General features: G+C 43.6%; 1 protein-coding gene across 1 annotated transcript; it reads left to right on the top strand.

The window, feature by feature from the left end:
* The first annotated feature begins 2,874 nt into the window (after positions 1 to 2,874).
* On the top strand, positions 2,875 to 23,239 carry LOC144467504 (uncharacterized). Its single transcript, XM_078176314.1, has 15 exons — positions 2,875 to 3,055; positions 9,811 to 9,866; positions 10,047 to 10,076; positions 10,934 to 11,083; positions 13,741 to 13,854; positions 14,986 to 15,099; positions 15,340 to 15,418; positions 15,562 to 15,790; positions 15,952 to 17,755; positions 17,855 to 18,028; positions 18,421 to 18,594; positions 18,987 to 19,160; positions 19,525 to 19,698; positions 20,880 to 20,926; positions 21,049 to 23,239. The coding sequence occupies exons 3-15, from the start codon at positions 10,069 to 10,071 to the stop codon at positions 21,624 to 21,626; spliced, it is 3,819 nt and encodes a 1,272-aa protein (XP_078032440.1). The 5' UTR covers positions 2,875 to 3,055; positions 9,811 to 9,866; positions 10,047 to 10,068; the 3' UTR covers positions 21,627 to 23,239.
* The last annotated feature ends 160 nt before the right edge of the window (positions 23,240 to 23,399 follow it).

Raw genomic sequence — 23,399 nt, forward strand, 5'->3', positions numbered from 1 at the left:
TACGGCAGACCGAGAGGACAATCCAGCCCGCCAGAGAACGCGTTTCGCGTGTATAAATAAACCAACGAAGACAGCGGAAGGAAGGAAGAAGGAGGAGGAAACAGCAGAGAGTGTTAGTAGTTCGTTGATAGAGAGTAGTGAAAAGTTTTTTTAGTTATAAAGTTTGCGAATGGACCACACTTACCACGCAACAGGAGAGAATGAACCCGAACTGTCATCTGCGAGGAAAAGAAGACGCAACTTCACTCCTTGTGATGCACTCTCTGCGGCGCTTTTCCTCCTGATGATATATCTCCCCAACAATGGTAGCAGTAGCACCGAATCCCATTCTGTGCATTCAGCCTCTCTTCTCACCCGCTCAGCATCAAACACATGGAGTTCCTCATCTGTATGCTCCGGCTCAAACAGGTATGGCTCTGGGTCTGTGTCCGCTACAAGAAACTCTTCAAAATCGCGTTCAAAGTCGTCCATTGCAGCTACTATAGTCCGGAGATATTGCTAGGCTAAATAAATAGCTGAGCTCTGTTTACAGGCTACGCTGTCAGTCAGTGTGCGGGCTGGAGATTGGTGGAGCAGAGAGGGGAGGGGGGTCCCCACTCAGAATGGTAAACGAGTATGTGTGTAAAGTTATGAAGTGTGTCTGTTACGCTAGAAGAGTCAGAGTTTGGGACGGAGTCTTTTACCCCCTGGAGTGTTACCGGAGTTTTTGGAGTGCTCAAATAAACGGGCCTTTTTCCCGAACGCTCCTCTGGTCTCCTGCTCGTGAGGGATTCATTACAATATCGTAACATGGTTTAGATTTCTAAATAAATATTCACCTCATCGCTAGATAGACCTACTCCTGAAAAACTCGTGCGCAAGGCTTTTTGTCCCTACGAGGCCACCGTCATTTACCCGACGGGAGGGGTGAGCGAGTGAGCCCTGCAATCTAGAATTTGACCACTGATGTCACTGTTTTCAACCCATTTTACACACTGGCCCTTTAACACTGGATTGTTTTAATTACTGAAGTATTTAGCATCACAGATAGGGCTTGGCGGTATACCGGTTTGTACCGAAAACCGGTATTTATTTTTGTTATGATATGAATTTTTCATATACTGCAATACCGGTGAATAGCCCAAACAACATCCGGAACATGTGCGGCGGGAAAGTGTTTCAGCGGGGACCCATTTCACCGTTGCACACCACAGGCACGCTTTGATCTTTTCCTTAGCATAGAAAAGTTTAGAGGCGAGAATGGCTGCTGGAGAGAGTCCTGAACGCAAAGCAACTGTACATGATGACCCAGAAGAACTCATACCAAAAAGAGCAGTGTTTCCCCCTATATGCAGCTAGCAGCGGCGCACCGCCGTTTACAGTTCTCCTCTGTCCTCTGTATCGCGCACGGCGGAGTTTCGCCCCGATGTGCACGCACACACACACACACACAGACAAAGCGCACACACACAGGTGAGCACACTAGAGCACGGCTCGGGCCGCATTTTCCTGACCGAAGACGACCCGTCCCGAGTCCGAGACAGTTATGGCCGGGCTCCACCGGGCACGTCAGCGGCGCGACACGTCTGCAGCGCGAGTCCCGTAGCAGCTCGCCCCCTGTTAATCAATTACAGCTGCTCCACCGGCAACAGGAGCTGCAACTCTCTATTTTACGTGGCTCTTCTATTTTTGTCGCGCTACGCTCCCCTACACTACCCTCCAGCAGATAAAAACTACATGAAATAGTGTGCTAAATGAGCACAATGTGTTTTTAAATGAATAAACCATTATCAGAGGTGATATGTGATGATTTTTTTCATGCATTTACCCATGTTTATCCGTGTGTAAATGTCCGTGGCGGACATTTGAAAGCGAGTAGATGACAAACAGTACAGTAAACTTGTAGATAACTCAAATATATTTAATAACTTAGGTGGAAAATGCTTTAACATTTCATGCAGACTACATGCAGCCTCTCGGCTCAGCAAACGGTAAACAACCCCGCTGGCTTCTCTACGTGTGGCTTCTGTACGCAGTCAGTGGAGCCCAAATGAATGGAGCGGAGCGTGTGTTGTGTTCAGGCGTTGTCAGGTAAATAACAAATTCCGGCACTTGAATAGGCCATAGCACAACACAGCAGCATGTCAAGTTGGCCGAACCTGAGCAAAAGACCATGAAATACCGTGAAACTGATATGATTTTTTCTTAAAACCGTGATATGAAAATTTTGTCATACCGCCCAGCCCTAATCACAGAGACTGGTGGTCAGTGGGATGTGAGGAATCTTAAAAATCATCTGTACAGATGTGAAGCCCTGACTGTATCTGACTGATCTTTGATGAAAGCTGTTGTCTTGTGTTTCTTTCCTCTGTGTTTGAATGTTAGGCTGATGTTCTTAATTTTAATTTAATTTAATAATTTATTTACATGAGAATTCATGTAAAATGAAGGTTGAGGTTGGTGACAGGATTTGTGTTTCTGTGACTTCCTGTACGGACTGAAGACTGCTGGAAACTGTCGGGAAACTGTTTGACCTCATTGCAACTTTTTGTCACCGCCTCTTGCTGCAGCCGCCTGATCTTGTTCACTTTCCAGGCGAGGCGCAATTCATCTCAAACAAGACTACTGCTTTTATTCAAGTTGTGTTCAGCAAGCTAAACTCTACACAACAGTGTCTGCAAAGGTTTCTGCACCATCATCTGTTCCCCATTCATCTACATATACAAGAGCACAAAGTGACAAAGAGCGCCGTGCATGGATCCTCTAAACTATCTGCTGTCAAAGCAGCTCTTTACAAGTCATCATGACTTTTGCACAGATACTGAATTTGATCCTGAAAGACTCTTGTTGTTGCTGTGAGGAGGTTTATATTCACACTAACATTTAATCCTGTGAACGCAGCTCACGTTGAGACTCAGTCCAACTGGTTAGACTGCATACTTTCACAGTGAAGTCAGAACTCACACTCTGATGAAGGATTCACACGGACTGATCGGAGTTGAAGTTGAAGTGACACTCAGACCTGCTGAGGACAGAAGAGAGCTGAACACTAATGAAGTTCATGCCTGAAAGTTCAGTAAGTGGAGGAATGATTGGTTTTCATGATGTCATTGATTGTTGTGGTTAGAGAAACAGTTGAATTGATGGTGAACCTGTGACTATTTAAAGCTGTGAAACAAGATGGCCGCCTGTGTGAGTGGGCAGAGAGAAACTGTTAAGTTTGAAGTTCAGATGAAGTGTTGCTCTGAATGAGAGGATGAGTTCAGTCTGATCTGAAGGTGGGAGGTGGACGAGCACTAGGACCCAGCAGGGATCAGAGGGCTCACCTGGTGAAACACACCTGAGAGACTGAGGATGAACTCTGTCTGCTCTCAGTCCTTTAATGCTCATTTCTCCATCAGTTTTTTCCAAGTGTGTTTAATGAGCCAAAGATGGAATTACATATATCATATTGTAGTGTCAGTGCTCATTTCAATTTACTTGATAGAGCTCCCAAATAATACGTTCACAGATGTGGGAAATTGTTGTAAAAACAAAACAAAACAAAACATAGACACAATAAATGTGCATAAACTAAATAAAGGGAGGAAACATGAAACAGACCAAAGTCAAAGTACAGGACTGAACCTCTTCTGTTCCCCTATCTCTTTTCCTTGTGTCACTCATTAAAGGGGAACTAATGTTTTTTTCAACCTGGGCCCTATTTTCAGATCTACTTTTGTCTAAATGACATGTTCCTCTGCCTGTTGCTGCTCCCTCTCTCTCCTCGTCCGCTCTTCAGTTTCAATGAGCTCTGCGTCCGTGTGCATCCGTGTACGTCCGTGTACTCCGTGTTCAAATAAATACGGGAGGTGGTCAAATTCAAATGGCTCATCCAGATCCAGTTGGTCAAAATCGGGTAAAAATTCAGACATGTTTGTTGTGGCAAGTCAAAACACTCACTCAGAGAGTGAAAGTCTGGCTCTGAAATCTCACGTCACATATTGTAGGTAGGCACCATTGATCCTTTCCATGATATGAGTAGTAGGTTTTTTTTTGCTGTAATGATACAGTCAGAGAGGAACTTTTGTTGTGCAGTGGAGAGCTGCCTTAATGCTTCAGATACACCCAAAATGATTAATATAGGCTGTGATTCTGGTGAAATATTATATATAATTTCTGAGATGTTGTTGAAGACATCAGTCCAAAAAGATGCGACCTTGGGGCACAAAACAAATCTACGAGAAAGAGTTGCCTCTGAGGAATGACATTTGTCACAAGTTGGTGACATGTATAGATATATGTTGTGTATTTTTACCTTGGAGTAATGGTGATTATGGAGACAGTGAACATTTGTGTATGTGTCCAAGGCTTTCATCCCATATGTCATCTGGTATTTGAATACATATTTGTTTCATCCAGCTGGCTTTATATCTTTTAGAAGTTGGAGATGCTGATGATAACAGGGTGTCATATAGGTAGGAGATGAAATAGTCTTGATATGGTGACATTTTAGGACAGTTGTCCATTGTTGATTGCCTCTCAATTTCTGTTAAATTTAAACATAGATCCTTGATACTATGGATTCCTAAGTCGCTCCATGTGCAGAAGGTTTTATCTAGAATGAATGGCATGAAAGTGTGTTTTTTTGCAATTCAATTTTCAATTTTATTTTCAATTTTATTTATAAAGCCCAATATCACAAATCACAATTTGCCTAACAGGGCTTTACAGCAATGGGAAGAACACGATAAGTTGGCTTAAGATTGGAGTGGGATTTGATCTGCTTCCATATATGTATTAAATTATGTATGATAAGATTATAATTGTATATCAATGGGAGTGAGAGCGAGGAGTATATCACCAATGGAGTGGGGAAAACAATATTCTTGCTCAGTTTTTAACCAGTTAGGCTGAGAGATTGATGTATCTAGCAAAAATGTAAAGGGCTTAATAACAGAGGTCCAATAGTACAGCATGGAATTTGAAAGAGTTAGTCCTCCTTTAGAATTGTATTAGTGTAGAAGTTTCCTACTTATCCTATTGGTTTTGTAATTCCACAAGAGGGAGATTGTGATGGAGTGTTATCTCTCAAAGAATGCCTCTGTCAAAAACAAAACAAGGAAATTTTGAATTAGGTTTAATATTTGAGGTAAAATTCTCATCTTAATGGAGTTTACTGTGCTGATTTTTTAAAAGATTTTTTTTGGGACATTTTAGCCTTTAATCGATAGGACAGTCAAGCGTGAGGGGAAGAGAGAGAGAGTGATATGCAGCAAAGGGCCACAGGCTGGAGTCAAACCCGGGCCGCTGCAGGTACTGTGTAGCACTCATGGGCTGCAGGCAGGTCGGCCCGAGCTTCATACTGGAGAAATGTCACATATTGAACATCCTATCACTCATTTAGGCAAAAGTAGATCAGAAAATAGGGCCCAGGGTGAAAAAAACATTAGTTCCCCTTTAAGGTGGCTTTTGGAGTCGATGTCTGAAGCTGAAATCATTGACAAATTGATGGTATTTGTGACCCGTTCTCATTCCTAAGTCATAACATATTGCTGCTTTGCAGTCGCCCTCCATGTATATATAATACGTGCTAGGTATCCTTCTGCATCTGCTGTTTACATTCCAGGATGCTGCTACCAGCGCCGGGATGTCAACATAAGCACTTGGTTAGGTTTAGAAAAAAAACGTCAACGTTTGGCTCCAAGGGAAGAGAACACCAGCCTACTGGGTGAAAGTCCTGGGTTTGTTGGACCCATCCACCACACCTCCAGCCCAGCCTATCAGGATTTTTTTGCTATTTCAGTTTATCATAATACCACCACCACAGGTGCCCTCCTGCCAACCGGCGGCGTATCATAACACCACCACAGGTTCCACTGGACCACTTTACACACTGACGCGACCTGGCATCATACCGCCCTGAAAGGTGGCTGATGCCCAAATCACTTACAAAGCAGCAGTATTTTATGACTTTGGAATGGGTTGTGAATATTGTGTAATAAGTAATGTTGACATACATCTGGGTTCACTTAATCAGTTGTGTCAAATTCTGAGTAATAATTAATGTAATCTGTATAACCATGAATCAAAGCTTACTAAGACACTTTCATCAACCAAAGCTCATTTGGCTAATTGTATCAAGTACTCAGTAATAAGTTATGTCACCCGTAAAAACATAAATCAAGGCACATTTAGATAATTGCATCAAATACTAAGCGATAAGTAAAGTGACCTGTTTAACCATAAATCAAAGCTTATTTAGGTGCCTGCATCAATTTCTAATAAGTAATGTGACCTATATGAACATAGATCAGAGCTCACTTTTGCTTAACCCATATTTAACCAGGTAAGTCCTGCTGACATCAACAATCTCTTTTTCAAGAAAGACCTGGCCAAGACAGCAGCGTAAGAAAAAGTTACAGACAAACAACACAATAAAAAAACATAAAAGATATACAGTAATATGCAGAAATATTACGCCTTCGCACAATGACAAGAACCAACTGTCGCATTCATCCTTGTACTTATGAGAGCTTTAAAAACAGACAGAGACCAGTTGATGTTGCTTCAACTCTTTTTGAAGACTATTCCAAGTGAGAGGAGCAGAGCTCCTAAAAGCTTTTTTTCCAAGCTCAAACAAACACAACTAAGTCTTGAGATCTCAGACTGTAGCTGCAGTCAGATCTCTGCTCAATTAAAGTACAATTGTATAAATGAACAAATACCAGTGACTGAGCCTACGAAAGGTCAAAGATGGCCGGCCAGCCTTGGACACGTACAGTGATGAGTGAGTGCTCTACAATTTGTGACAAATCTCAGTGCACTATAATATTCAGTATCTAACACATGCAAACAATGTGCAGATGCATTCATGTACAACAGATCAGATGGATGCTTGCAGCTCTTCTTTAGCCGTAGCTAAAGCCAAAACTCGGGTCAACATCTGCTCTGCTTTCGAGCAATGGCGAAGACTGATGCAGCTTCATCCTGAGCTAAAAAGGGACGAGATGGTCGCAGAGTTTCTGCTGGACAGGTCTTTTTAGTTTGCCTCTAATGTATCATAGGCTGTAACGTTATATATGACAACACAGCATCCAGTTGCTAACAGTTAGCCTACTGTAGCCTAACGTAGCATGAGCCTCTGTATTATCTCCCTTGTTTGTTGCCAGTCAGCAGCGTGTTTTACTCCTCTTCTCTTCTACTCTTCTCTTGGCGTGTTACACTCGCTCTCCTCTTCCGTGTATCTAACATTGCCTTGCCAACGCCTACGTCTATCATAGACGTAATGAGGACATAATGAAGGAGAGCGGAGTAGGCCTTTGGAGGGAGGTGGAGTTGCAGGAGGAGGGGGATGGGACTTTGGAGGGAGGCGGGAGTTGTGGATGTTCCAATTTTTTTAGGTGGGTGTGAAATGCAAGAAAGGTAAGAGATGCTTTAATTCAGTTGCCTGAGCTACTTTGTCTGTTGTAGTTTTCTCTTCAGGCTTCTCTGTAGCCCTTTGTAGATAGAAATTGTGCAAATTTGCAGGAAAGCCCAATCAGTCTTTTTTCAGCATTGGCAGTATAAAAACAAAATCGGGGAGTGCAGCAAAATGCCGCCTACCTACTTTTGTTTATACAGAATGTGCCTTTTTCGGGGCAATGGGGGGCGTGAGCAAGTAACAAAACGTGTAGCTCAGCGTGTGACGTAAACAGTGACGTGGGAGGGAAGCCGCGGCTGGTCAGTCCTTCGGCGATTCTCTCGTAAGTCGGCCCGTTCTTCACCGTCCCCGTCATCTGACGGTTAATGGCCTCTTCGTTTGCGAGGACAAGGAGGGCGTGCAATTCCTTGTCTCCCCAGTTGCTCATCTTTACAGTGTCTGTCAGGTTTGTGTTTCCCTCTTGCTACTAGCTGCTCGCTAATTCCTGCTATCAGCTGTTTCCTGTTTACCCACCGCCAGTGGGTCGCACGTGCGGCGTCATCAACAGCTCCTCCCACAAAATTGGGCACCTCGGATCAACTCGCCAATCCGGCTCTGTGTGACTAAACGCTTGCAGCTTGGCGGCAAAATGGCCCAACATTCGTGGAAAATCTGGCAGTGTAAAAGGGGCTTGTGTTAAAGAGGAGCTGAGCAGGAGAGAAGCCATTTTGAAAATATCTTCATCTGCTTTGAGTCTTAAAACAACTCAAACCAAGCTGCTCTGTTTGTTATAACAAAAGGCTTGTTTTCTTCAGTCAGCTGTGGAATGAAGGAAAACCAGTTTTCAGGTCTGAGGAGAGGAGGAGAAAAGGAGGGGGGAGGGAGGAGAGAGGAGTAGAATATTTAAAGTAATGACCTCCAGTGGTCACAGTGAGTAACTACACCACATCCAGCTGATAACTGCAGGTTATCTGGTTTCTCACTAACTTTTTTTCATCTCTTTAAATAAAAGAGGGTTATGGTTAAGGATTAAATTAATTATTCAAACATCAGGATCAAAGATGGCCGCCACACAAAGTGACATTTAGTTTTGATTCCCATGAAACAGTAAAATCCTCCCCATCAGCTCCATGAGGCCATCCAGTGGACTGATAGAAGTAGAGTGGCTGATGGCAGCTTCCTCTGCTCTGATTCGTCCTCACCACTGACCAATAAAAACAAACAGCATCTTCTCTGTCCAATAACAAATCACTATTGATACATGTACTGATCAGTTTTCTGTGTTGGGTTTATAAAAATGTAATAAACTAATGAGAAAAGGCCCTCAGTAGGTCACATAGTTCTTAAGTCATATGTCTACTCTGCCATGGACACTGTCACGTGACTGTATGAAGTACTGAGGTGATCTGAGCCACAAATCCACCCACAGTAGAATTTAATATGTGATCTAGTTTTTATCATGTTGGTGTTTCTGACTTTATTTTAAAGTTGAGTTCAGTTTTAAAAGAATTAATTTCCCTCTTTAATCTTCATGTTGAGACAGAAACGTGATCCTGGTGATGATCCATCAGGACATGAAAGTTTTTACTGGTCGATGACATTTAGAGAGAAACTGGTTTTATGTTTGTAAGTGAGCGTCTGCATAAAGAAGGTGTTCAAAGCACATCAGCCATATTCAATCAGCACAGAAATAATGATGGCTGTTATTATTTTGGGTGAACTGAGTGTGTCAGCTCAAAGTGACATGCTGCAGTTTCCCTTTGTGCCACCAGAGGGCCACAGATCCACCAACAGCCTGACTGAGAGGAGACATTAGTGGTGGACGTCACGTGACTCAGAGTCCATCAGTGATAATCAGGAGGTTGAGTCCAGGAGAAATGATGTCAAGGATGAATGAGTGATGACGTGCTGATCAATGATTGGACTGATGCTCTCAGTGTTTCCTCTACAGATGAAGGTAGAAAGTCTCTGGGAGCTGATGGGATTGATTTTGGATGATGTGACGAGCACATTGGAACATTTGAAATGTTGAAGAGCTTTTCAGAGTCGCTCAAACACAAGTGAAAAGTGAGGTCATCCCCAAAGACAGACAAAGACAAAGCAACATGAAGTGTGTCCCTGTGGTGTAGAAGAGGACACATTATGAACTCTAACAGAGGCTGAGAAAACCTTCTTCTTCCTTCACATCATTTCACTCACTGTTGTTCTCTCTCTCATGGAGTCTCTGTCCATAAATGTGCTGCCATGTGTGAATGAAGCTGTAAGAAACATCAGCGTAAACGTCTCCTCTGTCTCAATGAGCAAATATCACTTTAACAAATCCATGACGGCAGCAGTGTCACATATTTCCTGTCTGAAGAGGGCTTAAAAGAGCCAGTCTGCCTCCAGTCTGAGTCCTGATGGAGCACATGGTCCCACTCAGATCAACAGAAAACTCTTTGTGTCCACAGACCTGGTCCAGACAGCAGAGAGCTGCAGAGTGATGAAGTCCATGAGAAGAAACTGAGTAAGTGGACCTTTGATTGATTCCAGTCTCTAATGTGTCTCTGTTGGTTCATGTGTTCACCTCCTGTCTTTGATCCAGACTCCACAGCACAAAGTTTATCTGACAACAAACACTTAAAAGTCTAATGATGAACCTGTCTGTCTGTCTGTCTGTCTGTGTCTGTCTGTCTGTCTTCATCAGGAGGCTGCAGGTTATCACCAACATGAAAAGGTATCACACTCAACACTTGACATCACATTTGATCCTGTTTCACCTTCAACATGTTCATCAACTCTCTGTTTCCTGTTTCTCTGCTCTCTCACCTCAACACTGACTCATAATAAACCTGTAAATGTACTCAAAGAGCCACAACGTGTCAATATAACCAGTTAATGGTCGGGACCTCGGAACCTCCGACCTTATGAACGCCGCTTAATCTAAAGCAGATGAACAAAACACATGCAGGTTAGTCTGTCACACCTCGTGTTAAGGGCTGTACCCTTCAGACAAACTATAGAAAAGCAATGTACTTAAAGTGACATGAACTTTTATACAATTTACATCCTTAAAATGACAAACTTTTATGATAGCAACAATAGTTATCTACTGCTGTGCGTGTATTAACTCTGGGGTTTTTAACCAGGGGTTACACAGAGACAAAAGTTTTCAAAGTGAATCCAACAGAAACAAATGAGAGCATCTGTGAGTGTGAGGACGATCAGCCCACGGTTTCATGATTAATCACAGCTTCAACTGTTTGTCATAAGTCATGCTGTATCCATGGCAACGACTGTAGTCCTCATGTTATCCCTGTGGACTCAGCAGTGTCACAGTGTTAACAGTGAGAATTTAAACACATGACAGAGTGAGTGAAGTGTGGGGGGGCTCAGTGTGCAGGTCCACAGGGTGGAGGTTTGGATTGTGAGCTCCCCCTGGTGGTCAGTGAGGTTTACAGCTGCTCTCAGTGTTCCTGTCAGTCTGCTGTCATCCTGTAGGATTCTACTTCTCCTGTTGATAGCTGCTGATACTGAGGCTGAAGACTGAAAACTGAATTTCCCTCCCTGCTGCTCTTCCTCTCTGTGTGCTAGGATCCATCAGAGACCAGACTCCCCTCGACCTGAACCTGAACCTGAACCTGAACCTGGACCTGGACCTGACCCCAACTGTGTGTCCCTTCAGACTGACCAGTCACATGAACATGGCATCGATGTTAAAGGACGAAAAGTCTCTGCTGCACAGTAAGCTGACATTAAATGTTAAATGAACCTGACAGCTTCCCAGTTTAACTGGTCTTGTCTCCATCATCTCCATCATCTCCATCATCTCCATGCCCCAAGCCTCGCTTTCCGTCATCCAAAAGTCACTCAGGAAGCGAGTACAGTCTCAACACAGTCTCTTCCACGGTCCATATCCCACTCAGTCAATCTCCACTCAAAACACAAAATCCATCATGTAACTTTAGCCTCCCTCCATTGTCCCGACAACTGTGGCCTAATGCTAAAAGAATTCTCTCATGTCAGTCGTCACGCTCACTGCTCCGTCAACACGAGCTCTCTTCTGGAGGCCATCATCACCCCCAAAGAATACAATAAAGAAAACTCTGAAATGTTAACACACCTGTTCTTTTTCTCAATCTGTAGAGTTTAAGACTGTTGCATCACCACCACCCACTGGATTGCAACAGTTTCACAGAGCAAACTATTTACAGTGTCCATTCAAATAGATCCCAATCAAGACATCTTACGTTTTGTAATCCAGACCCAATTATGATCTGCCAGGCAGTCGTAGTTGGAAATCCAACAGGAGTGGCCGGAGGCTCTAATAAGAAAACTGTGCAGGGCGAGCCTGGTCTCACTCCAAAGTTGTCAAAATCCGATGCTTGGGCAGCGACTTTCAGCGTCAGAAACCAACAGAAAAAGGCCTTTAACGTCGGCGTGACACGCGGCCGGTTGCTGTTATAGTTTAACAGTGCCTGGTGGCATCGGGGAAACACAGCGGGACAAGTTCAAAAGTTTAGGCGGCAAAAGTCTGACAGGGGCGGTCTGGAAGGGCGGTGTTCATGTCCTGTAAGATTCTTAAGCCAAAACCCTGTTCTTTTATCCTCAACCTAACCACATGCTTTTGTTGAACGAAAAAACGTCTGTTCAGTGTTGTACCAACGTAGTGTGATTTTGAAAGAGACTGTATGTAGATGTTAACTTTTCTGTGAAAACAGAAGTGTACTTTGAAAGAAGACAATGCATGTAACAGGCTGAACTTGACATGGTGTCCCAGAATGCACCAATGGTTCCTTGCACGTCATATGTGGATGTGGGAAGTCCATGACCAAAAGTCAATATGTGACGAGGTTGGAGTGAGAATGTGCTGGCAGGGCTCTGGTATCATGTGAAAGATGGTTTTCAGATGTTGGTCAAGATGTTCAGTGACTGTGCTGTCCTGACATCAGTAGGGAGTTCATTCCACCACAGAGGAACCAGAACAGAAAAGAGTCTTGACCCAGATCAAAGACCACACCACCAGGGACAGGGCAGCTAAATGTCCAGAGGTAAAGGAGGAGGGTAGGGTTTGATGGCTTGTTGGTATGAAGGACCAGCTGCAGAGGTCTGAAGACAAGCTGCAGTTCAACAAGACAAAGATTTAGCACTATGAGAAACTGACCCTGCACTCAGATGTGCTGCGTCCAAAACCCAAAACAGGCCACAGTTTCAATTGGAGTGGCAGCTCAACAGTGTGAAGTCTTAGCACATCTGACTGACAACACACTGGTTAAACATTCACATACACTGAATACAAACAAGCACTGAGATAAAATAACTTTTATTATCCAATAAAACCAGTGAAATCAGAGACAGAAATCTTGTATGTTCAGTTACAGTTTTTCTCAATTGTTTACACGCAATTTTGAAAACAGGGCTCCTTTTTTCAAAATATTCACACAATTATCCAAACACCACACTCAATTTGCATAACTCCTAGATTGTTTGCAAAATGACACACTTCAGTCAAAACATATACACATATTTATAAAAATGCTGTTTTGTTTTCATCTCACTAACAGTCTTCAGATGATCAGACACTATTGCAGTCAGTTACACACTACAGTGATCAATACAAAATACATTTGTAAAAACGCCTATTTTAGGAAATAGCTGGTCTAGTGCTAGACTTGTTTGCCAGACATTTTTATGTAAGAGATAATTTAGATGACAAAAAGATATTGTCAAACCCACAACATTCTTCATGATTACTTTGAGGTATACAGAGAAAGTACACAAATACAACAAACAAACACAACACTGATTGCAGACTGAAAATATTTATTTCTTACCATACTCAGTTACAGTAACAGCTCAACAATGAAAATCAGAACAAAATAGTAGTTTTTCTTACTACTGTAAAGTGTAGACAAATAAAAATTCCTCTATTGGGTTTAGGAATGGGGAGTATGGTGGAAGGTATAAGACTGCAAATTCAGGGTGCTCATGGAACCAGTTGTGGACCAGAGCAGATCGATGGAAAGATACATTGTCCCAAACGACAATGTACTGCATGTGGTCCACTTGGTTTACAGTAAGCACCTGTGTGCTTCCACACCAGGTGGATGTGATTATCCAATTCGTTCATTAGTGTGGTCGTTGGCAAGCAGAGGCTTTGTAATGAGAAGGAAGTAACCTCACAATCCTTATCTGTGTCTAAGGTGTGATAATGCGTGTGGAGTTTTGAAAATCACTGTGTGTAATATTTTGCAAAAAGTGTGAAGCTGAGTCTGTGCTTATTGTTGTGCAACTATAGACAGGTGTTTTGCTTCTTAAGTGTAAAGAGCTGTTAATTGTGAAAATTTTCATTTTAGTGCGTAAACAACTGTAAAAAACTGTAATGTCAGTGTTTCTATCAGTTTCCAGCAGCAGAGAGAAAAGTCCCCTGTACCCAGCTGTGTGTCCATGAAGAGTGGTCAGTCAAAAGAGGATTTAATTGACTTCAAAGATGGACGTCCTTCTTCTGACCCACTGTAAGTACTTAAAACTGTCAACTGAAACAGATGGGCTATCAGTTACACAGATACAGAACTGGTGGTTCATGATTTACAGTGTTGTTTACATCTGGTTTTCATGACAATAAATTATGGCAGATCACAACATCTTTAACTAACTGGTGTGGGTGTGTGTGTGTGTGTGTGTGTAATTCATAACTTAAAGCAGTCTCCTGGTGCAAACACACTGTGAGCTAATTCTTTCACAGAGTCAACCAGGGGAGGCCAAAGTGTCAGATCGCTGCAGATTTTTGGGGACTGGCAGACAACTGGGGACTAGCTGAAGTCCTCTGGGCAGTAGTTCTAGATTTTTTAAGGACTACCTGCAGCAGTATGGCAAGTAGTTTCAGAAGCTTATGGTCCAGATGCAGAGGCTTGAGGACTCACTAAAGTGGTCTGGAAACAAATTAAAGAGGTTGTGGACTAGCTCCAGAGTTGTAGGTCAATTGCTGCAGAGGTTTTTGGACTACTTTCAAAAAGCTGCGTCCACGCTTCAGAGTTCTGGGAACAACCAGTGAAGGTATGTGGACTAGTGGCAGATGTTGGGGCCGAGCTACAGAGGTCTGTACACTAACTACAGAAGTTTAAGGACTACCTGCAGAGGTCTGGAGGCAGAGCGCAGTTTGTTGAAGAGTCAGTTAGTTTAAGAGTTCCCTTTTGAAGGGTTGCCCTTATGTCCTAGCCTTTGTAGGTAAGTAGTCTTTGGTTTCACAGATGCCTCCAGAAACACCCTCTGATTAAAGCTAAAGCCTCAGATTGCTAATTGCAATTATAATCAGGGAATGTAGTGCAGGCTCCTCCCACAAATGACCAAGACAAAGCTTTATCACTGACAGAAACTGGCCGTGCTCCCAGATGTGCTGTGGCCCAAAGACAAACACAGGTCACAGTTTCAAGTGTAGGGGCAGGTCAACAGCATCAAGTGTAAGCCTGGCACTGGCATAAAATTCCAAAATTCCACGTATCACATCAGATTGTGGTGATCAGTGCCTTTAAGCACACACGCCGCTGCCTCACACACATCCACCAGTCAGGTCAAGGAATATCTATGCTGTGTTTTATGCTGAATAGAAATCTTGTATGTTCAGTAAATGTCAGTGTTTCTATCAGTTTCCAGCAGCAGAGAGAGAAGTCCCCTGTACCCAGCTGTGTGTCCATGAAGAGTGATCAGTCTAAGGGTCGTCTGTTTAACTTCAAAGATGGACGTCCTTCTTCTGACCTGCTGTAAGTGAATGAAACTGTTGAATGAAACAGATGAACTAACTGTTGTGATCCTCAGTCATGAGACACAGAATCAGGTGTCCATCATTTACAGTGTTGTTTCCATCTGGTTTTCATTCTGATCAATCATGACAGAACACGTCTTTAACTAACTGGTCTGTGTGTGTTTTTGTAAATGATATAAGTTCTACAGTCTCCTGGTGCAAACATCATGTGAGCTCACTGTTGATGATTCCTCCACAGAGTGGACCAGGAGAGCTCAGAGGTTCCCAGTGGTCAGTCTGCCCAGCAGCATCAAACACACCTGGACTCCATATTTATGGTCTGTACATGTACAACAACTACTTTGACATCTATTCTGTTCACAATCATCTCCATGCTGCACTTTTTACACCAGTGGATTGTCAGTGTGTCCAACATGGATCTGATGTTTGAGTGTGTCATTCATATAATATTCTGTTCCAGCTGCTGGAGGAGAACATCCTCACTTTTGTGAAGAATGAGCTGAAGAAGATCCAGAAGGTTCTGAGTTCAGATTACCCAGAATGCTTAGAGAGTCAGAGGGAGGATGAGGAGGTGTTGGATGGTGAGGATGAGGAGCAGAGGAGGAGCAGCAGAGAGGCATTTCTGAAGATCACACTGAACTTCCTGAGGAGAATGACGCAGGAGGAGCTGGCTGACTGTCTGCAGAGCAGTAAGAGGATTTCTATAAAGATTTAACATGATGGATAAATGGGACGTTTACTAATGTCTCAAGAGACGGACCAAAATATATTCATGTACTCATTCTTTGAGGAAATGACATGTTGAAATATTTTCTTTGTCTTACTGATCTTCTTTGTTGTGTTCATTCAGGACATCTTGCTGCAGTCTGTCAGCGTAAACTGAAATCTGACCTGCAGAAGAAGTTCCAGTGTGTGTTTGAGGGGATCGCTAAAGCAGGAAACCCAACCCTTCTGAATCAGATCTACACAGAGCTCTACATCACAGAGGGAGGGACTGCAGAGGTCAATGATGAACATGAGGTCAGACAGATTGAAACAGCATCCAGGAAACCAGACAGACCAGAAACAACCATCAGACAAGAAGACATCTTTAAAGCCTCACCTGGAAGAGACGAACCAATCAGAACAGTGATGACAAAGGGAGTGGCTGGCATTGGGAAAACAGTCTTAACACAGAAGTTCACTCTGGACTGGGCTGAAGACAAAGCCAACCAGGACATACAGTTCACATTTCCATTCACTTTCAGAGAGCTGAATGTGCTGAAAGAGAAAAAGTACAGCTTGGTGGAACTTGTTCATCACTTCTTTACTGAAACCAAAGAAGCAGGAATCTGCAGGTTTGAAGAGTTCCAGGTTGTGTTCATCTTTGACGGTCTGGATGAGTGTCGACTTCCTCTGGACTTCCACAACAATGAGATCCTGACTGATGTTACACAGTCCACCTCAGTGGATGTGCTGCTGACAAACCTCATCAGGGGGAAACTGCTTCCCTCTGCTCGCCTCTGGATAACCACACGACCTGCAGCAGCCAATCAGATCCCTCCTGACTGTGTTGACATGGTGACTGAGGTCAGAGGGTTCACTGACCCACAGAAGGAGGAGTACTTCAGGAAGAGATTCAGAGATGAGGAGCAGGCCAGCAGAATCATCTCCCACATCAAGACATCACGAAGCCTCCACATCATGTGCCACATCCCAGTCTTCTGCTGGATCACTGCTACAGTTCTGGAGGATGTGATGAAGACCAGAGAGGAAGGAAAGCTGCCCAAGACCCTGACTGAGATGTACATCCACTTCCTGGTGGTTCAGGCCAAAGTGAAGAACATCAAGTATGATGGAGGAGCTGAGACAGATCATCACTGGAGTCCAGAGAGCAGGAAGATGATTGAGTCTCTGGGAAAACTGGCTTTTGATCAGCTGCAGAAAGGCAACCTGATCTTCTATGAATCAGACCTGACAGAGTGTGGCATCGATATCAGAGCAGCCTCAGTGTACTCAGGAGTGTTCACACAGATCTTTAAAGAGGAGAGAGGACTGTACCAGGACAAGGTGTTCTGCTTCGTCCATCTGAGTGTTCAGGAGTTTCTGGCTGCTCTTCATGTCCATCTGACCTTCATCAACTCTGGAGTCAATCTGATGGAAGAACAACAAACAACATCCCGGTGGTCTAAAGTTTTCAGAGACAAACAGAATCTGAAGTATCTCCACCAGAGTGCTGTGGACAAGGCCTTACAGAGTCCAAATGGACACCTGGACTTGTTCCTCCGCTTCCTCCTGGGTCTCTCACTGCAGACCAATCAGAAACACCTAAGAGGTCTGATGAGACAGACAGGAAGTAGCTCACAGACCAATCAGAAAACAGTCCAGTACGTCAAGAAGAAGATCAACCAAGATCTGTCTGCAGAGAGAAGCATCAATCTGTTCCACTGTCTGAATGAACTGAATGATCGTTCTCTAGTGGAGGAGATCCAACAGTCCCTGAGTTCAGGACGTCTCTCCACAGATAAACTGTCTCCTGCTCAGTGGTCAGCTCTGGTCTTCATCTTACTGTCATCAGAAGAAGATCTGGACGTGTTTGACCTGAAGAAATACTCTGCTTCAGAGGAGGCTCTTCTGAGGCTGCTGCCAGTGGTCAAAGCCTCCAACAAAGCTCTGTAAGTACAGAGACAGTTGGATTCATATATCATAACTTAAATGCTCTGTTGTCTTTTCAAATTACTGTCTTTTTTTTCTTTATGATATCATCTCTTCAGACTGAGTGTCTGTAACCTCTCAGAGAGAAGCTGTGAAGCTCTGTCCTCAGTTCTCAGCTCCCAGTCCTCCAGTCTGAGACACCTGGACCTGAGTAACAACCACCTGAAGGATTCAGCAGTGAAGCTTCTGTCTGATGGACTGAAGAGTTCACACTGTACACTGGAAACTCTCAGGTCAGATCAAGCTGCAGACCATCTGAAATGATTTCACATATTTCTCTAAACTATATCATGTTATTTGGATTGACTCCTTATTTATGAGTTAATCATAATTAACTGTGAGGATTTTAATCTGTGCTCAGAAGACATTATACTGTAGATCACCAAATTTAGTGGGTCCTCACTTGTTACCATTTGGGTGAAGTTGATATTTCAGTTTTACTGAACAAATTTAAAGTGTTCTTCTTGACTCAGTGTTATAATGCAGGTCTGTTTGTTTCCTGTTAGCTGAAGTACTAACTGAGATCTTTGTTCCGTTAGATTTGACGTTAGTCCAGACTCATTAATCAAAGAGGATTACATTTGAACACAGATATTTTCCTTCTTGTTGATTGTTGTCTCTGTAGGCTGAGTGGCTGTAACCTCTCAGAGAGAAGCTGTGAAGCTCTGTCCTCAGTTCTCAGCTCCCAGTCCTCCAGTCTGAGACACCTGGACCTGAGTAACAACCACCTGAAGGATTCAGCAGTGAAGCTTCTGTCTGATGGACTGAAGAGTTCACACTGTACACTGGAAACTCTCAGGTCAGATCAAGCTGCAGACCATCTGAAATGATTTCACATATTTCTCTAAACTATATCATGTCATTTGGATTGACTCCTTATTTATGAGTTAATCATAATTAACTGTGAGGATTTTAATTTGTGCTCAGAAGACATTATACTGTAGATCACCAAATTTAGTGGGTCCTCACTTGTTACCATCTGGATGAAGTTGATATTTCAGTTTTACTGAACAAATTTAAAGTGTTCTTCTTGACTCAGTGTTATAATGCAGGTCTGTTAGTTTCCTGTTAGCTGAAGTACTAACTGAGATCTTTGTTCCTTTAGATTTGACTTTAGTCCAGACTCATTAATCAAAGAGGATTACATTTGAACACAGATATTTTCCTTCTTGTTGATTGTTGTCTCTTCAGACTGAGTGGTTGTAACCTCTCAGAGAGAAGCTGTGAAGCTCTGTCCTCAGTTCTCAGCTCCCAGTCCTCCAGTCTGAGACACCTGGACCTGAGTAACAACCACCTGAAGGATTCAAGAGTGAAGCTTCTGTCTGATGGACTGAAGAGTTCACACTGTACACTGGAAACTCTCAGGTCAGGATTCATCAACATGTTCAACTGATGGCCACTTAAATCCTGATTTACATTAGCTGATAAACTCATAACCATCACAGGATTGTCTCTGCTGATATGATTTCAAACCAGTTGTGTTTTGTGTTTCAGTCTCTTTCCATCAACATGTTTTATCTTGTTTTTTTCTCTGTTGTTGGAACTTGAAATATCAGAGAGGAATCAGTAATGTTGTCAGATAGTTGGTGGACATTAGTGGGTGTTTGGTTGGGACTAGAAAAAAGTCAGTAATAATGTTGATGTAACCCCACAGTAGGCGACAGTATGGCAGTACTGTGGTACCCACCCTCACATTATGTGACATGTGTGTTGTTTTGTGTGTTTGCAGTGTGTCAGGCTGTCTGATCACAGAGGAAGGCTGTGCTTCTCTGGCCTCAGCTCTGAGCTCCAACCCCTCCCATCTGAGAGAGCTGGACCTGAGCTACAATCATCCAGGAGACTCAGGGGTGAAGCTGCTGTCGGCTGGACTGAAGGATCCACACTGGAGACTGGACACTCTCAGGTATGAAGAGGCCTGCTGCAGCCACACACACTCAGTCTGATAGAGGAGGTAGAGCTGGAAACTTTGTCTCTGTCACACTGTCAGCCTGGCTCATATGACCCTGACACACCAAGCTGACCTCAAACAACCACAGCTGATAAACACTGACTCATCAAACTGTTTGTGTCCCACATCAGACCATCAATACAGACACAAGTAGTCAGGGAACAGTAGCCAGGATGGGCCAAAACAGGGAGGGAAGGTGATGAAATGTTTCTGGAGCCTTGTCTTGTTTCAACATTGGATAATAGGACAGTGGTGTATCCTGACACGTTGGAGGTTCATGGTGGGTTGACGTGTGTCAATGTGGTCATGCTGCAGGTTTGTGGGCTCATATGAAACAATAGTGGGGGATGTTTTGGTCTTCATCATCTGCCACCAGTGGGTGTCATCATAATGGGAATGTTTCCTGATTTAAGAGGAGTTTAGCTTCACCTGGATTTGGTTTGTTTTGCACTGACAGAGAGTTCCCTCGCTGATAAGAGCCGACTTGTAGTGGGACTCACCACAGAAACTAAAGGTGACAGTCAGCCACAGACGCTCAATGAAGAACTAACAGCTGATTGTGGACGTGGTGTGTCAGAGACCAAAGAGCTTTATTTAGAACTGGACCAACATTATGGGGAAACAGGCAGTGCACTGTGGCTGCAGATGGACTTTTACTGGAATATTTGATATTCAGATTACAGATGATAAAAACCAGTGCTGACTGTTGCTAGGAGACAGGATGTGAACAGTAACCCTAACCCATCCAACCATCCACCCCGACCTCCTCCATCAGAGGTTGTGTCTCCTTTACTTGTGACAGACAACAGTCATTATGACACAAACAAAGGAGGTCACTCATCAGGAGTAAAACAGGTGGTTTCAAAGCTCCAATAATCAATACTTGTATATTGACAATGGATCAGCTGACTGTAATGGTCAAGTGTTGTGTGGTGGTGATGAACCCACAGTAAACTGTTGAAACACCACCTGCTCAGGTACACTGAACTAAAACAATATCAGCTGATTAATAATAAGTGATGAACATGTCAGTCCATGTGGAGACAATAACAAAGCTGTGTGTATGAGAGTGATGTAATGTCCATGTTTCCATGGTGAAAGAGGAAGTGCTGCTCTGACCCCCCTCCTCCTTTCAGGGTGGAGCCTGCTGGAGTCCGATGGTTGACACCAGGTCTGAGGAAGTGTAAGTGTGTTTTTCATTTGATCTTCAAACTGTGACATCACTCATTCAAATCTCTGATGTCATCATCAGAGTGATGACAGATGAATAACTGCAGCTGTATTGTGTCTTCTTCTCTCCATCAGATTCCTGTGAACTCACAATCGACACAAACACAGTGAACAGAGACCTCAAACTGTCTGACAACAACAGGAAGGTGACATATGTGAGGAAGGATCAGTCATATCCTGATCATCCAGACAGATTTGACCTCTGTCCTCAGCTGCTGTGTAGAACTGGTCTGACTGGTCGCTGTTACTGGGAGGTCGAGTGGAGAGGAAGGGTTTATATATCAGTGAGCTACAGAGGAATCAGGAGGAGAGGACACAGAGAGGACTGTGTGTTTGGATGGAATGATCAGTCCTGGAGTCTGGACTGCTCTGATGGTGGTTACTCTGTGTGGCACAATAACAGACGAACACTGTCCTCCTCCTCCTCCTCCTCCTCCTTCTCCTCCTCCTCCTCCTCCTCCTCCTCCTCCTCCTCTGTCTCTGGTAGAGTAGCAGTGTATGTGGACTGTCCTGCTGGCACTCTGTCCTTCTTCAGAGTCTCCTCTGACACACTGATCCACCTCCACACCTTCAACACCACATTCACTGAACCTCTTTATCCTGGGTTTAGGCTCTGGTCACCTGGTTCCTCAGTGTCTCTGTGTTCTCTGTAGGAGGGAGAGTCTCCTCCTGTTAGAGAAACTTTCTCACTGCTGAACAGATAGTTCAGTCTGTACAGGACTTGTTGAGAACAAAATGATGTAACAACAGTAGGGGCATCATGCAACCCCAAAATGTGAGGGGACACAGTGGATTGGGTTCGTGCGCTATGCGCACGCACAAATTTTTTGGGGGGATGCCCTCAAATCACTTATTTTGGGCCCTTGCTGCACAACGCCTTGAGGTTGGATAGGGCCCAAACTCAAAGCCGACCCCCCCCCCGTCCAGACACACACACACACACACACACACACACACACACACACACTTAACACATCTACACCTTGCCATGTAAACTATTTTGTGTAAGGAGGAAAGGAGTTTTTCTCAAACAAACCCTAGCAGCTAGGAAAATATTGTAAACATAGCTAAGCTTATTGTATTGCATAAAATATTTGGCCACACACTAACGTTAATACACACAAACGTGAACCCAGGCCGGTTCCCACTACAGACAACAAAACGTAACGTGACGTAGATAACGTTAGCCAATGTTATTGGCAACGGCGTGCCAAGGCAATAAAAAAGGACACAATCATACACACTCACCCATCTTGTTAGGCGGCCTAACGTTGAAACACAGATACACCAAAATAAATCCCGTCCCAAGTTTTTCTGATACTTCCATGGATACTCCCTAGGCTACTAGTAGCTGATTAGTCAGGCTAACGTTACAGTCAAGACATATGGTTACATGCTGTCATTCCGACATCCCACCATTCCGACATCCCACCATTCCAACATAATGCCATTCCGACATACCCCTATTCCGACATGCAAACGTCCCACCATTCCGACAAGGCTTTCCATATAAGGAAATGTGCGTTACTCAACAGGTGACTCCCTTCTTTCTGTTCATGCATTTTTCATGTTTTAAGACATGTGTACAGATGTGATACAGTCAGTGAAAGCTTAATTAATAAACACAAAGTCTCGGCATCCGAAGGAGGAGATGCCACGCGTCTTGGGGCTCTCCCACGTTGGTTTGTGGATGAAAGCTGTATGTTCAGCTCCCCTTACATGTAAAAAAAATCTCTACATGACATTTTGGTCGGCGAAATCCACAGACAAGACGTCTGTTGTCCATGCTCGCAATCATTATGCATGGATCTTTCACACCGCCACTATCCACGCAGATTTCCAAATGTATAAACATCCACGGCAATAGCGGCACCAGGATTTTGATTGTGGGTGGGCCTCCAGAACTGTAACTGGAGCGCTGTCATTGATAGGCTAACTGTAATTGCAATTATTATTGTTGCATATGCTGCCAGCATGCATAAAGACGCATGGGCTCTGTGGAGAGCTCCGCTCCAGCTGGCTGCTGTGACAGGTCACTGACACTGTATTTCTGCTTACAGTCAGTGATCCCTGTGATTCAGACATGAATCTAACATGTTTCAGACTCGCCCGAGTTACATTAATACCTGTATTTTGATATTTGACATTTCAGGAGATTTTGATAATAGATTATTAAAGTTGGTTTGCAAGGTTGTGGAGTTAGGGGCGTATTTGCGCCGGCATATCACGAGTGCAAAATCTTTTGGTAAAAAAATAGGCCATTAAAGGAGTTGTCGGAAAGGCAGGATGTTTAAAAAAAAAAAGAAATTCCGTCATTCCAACCATAGGAGAAAAAAATTGTCGGAATGATGGGACATTTGATGGAAAATTAAGTGTTGCCATTTAGACAATTAGAGGCCCATGTTGGAGTGGTGTGTGTGTGGGGG

Source organism: Epinephelus lanceolatus, chromosome 17, assembly GCF_041903045.1.
Source record: "Epinephelus lanceolatus isolate andai-2023 chromosome 17, ASM4190304v1, whole genome shotgun sequence".
Classification (NCBI taxonomy): Eukaryota; Metazoa; Chordata; class Actinopteri; order Perciformes; family Serranidae; genus Epinephelus; species Epinephelus lanceolatus.

What these genes read in the sequence shown, in the direction of transcription:
- LOC144467504 (XM_078176314.1), top strand. An exon ending in CGTCCTTCTTCTGACCCACT is followed by an intron (nt 13,855 to 14,985) that starts GTAAGTACTTAA and finishes TGTTTCTATCAG; the next exon opens with TTTCCAGCAGCAGAGAGAGA. An exon ending in TGTACACTGGAAACTCTCAG is followed by an intron (nt 19,161 to 19,524) that starts GTCAGGATTCAT and finishes GTGTGTTTGCAG; the next exon opens with TGTGTCAGGCTGTCTGATCA.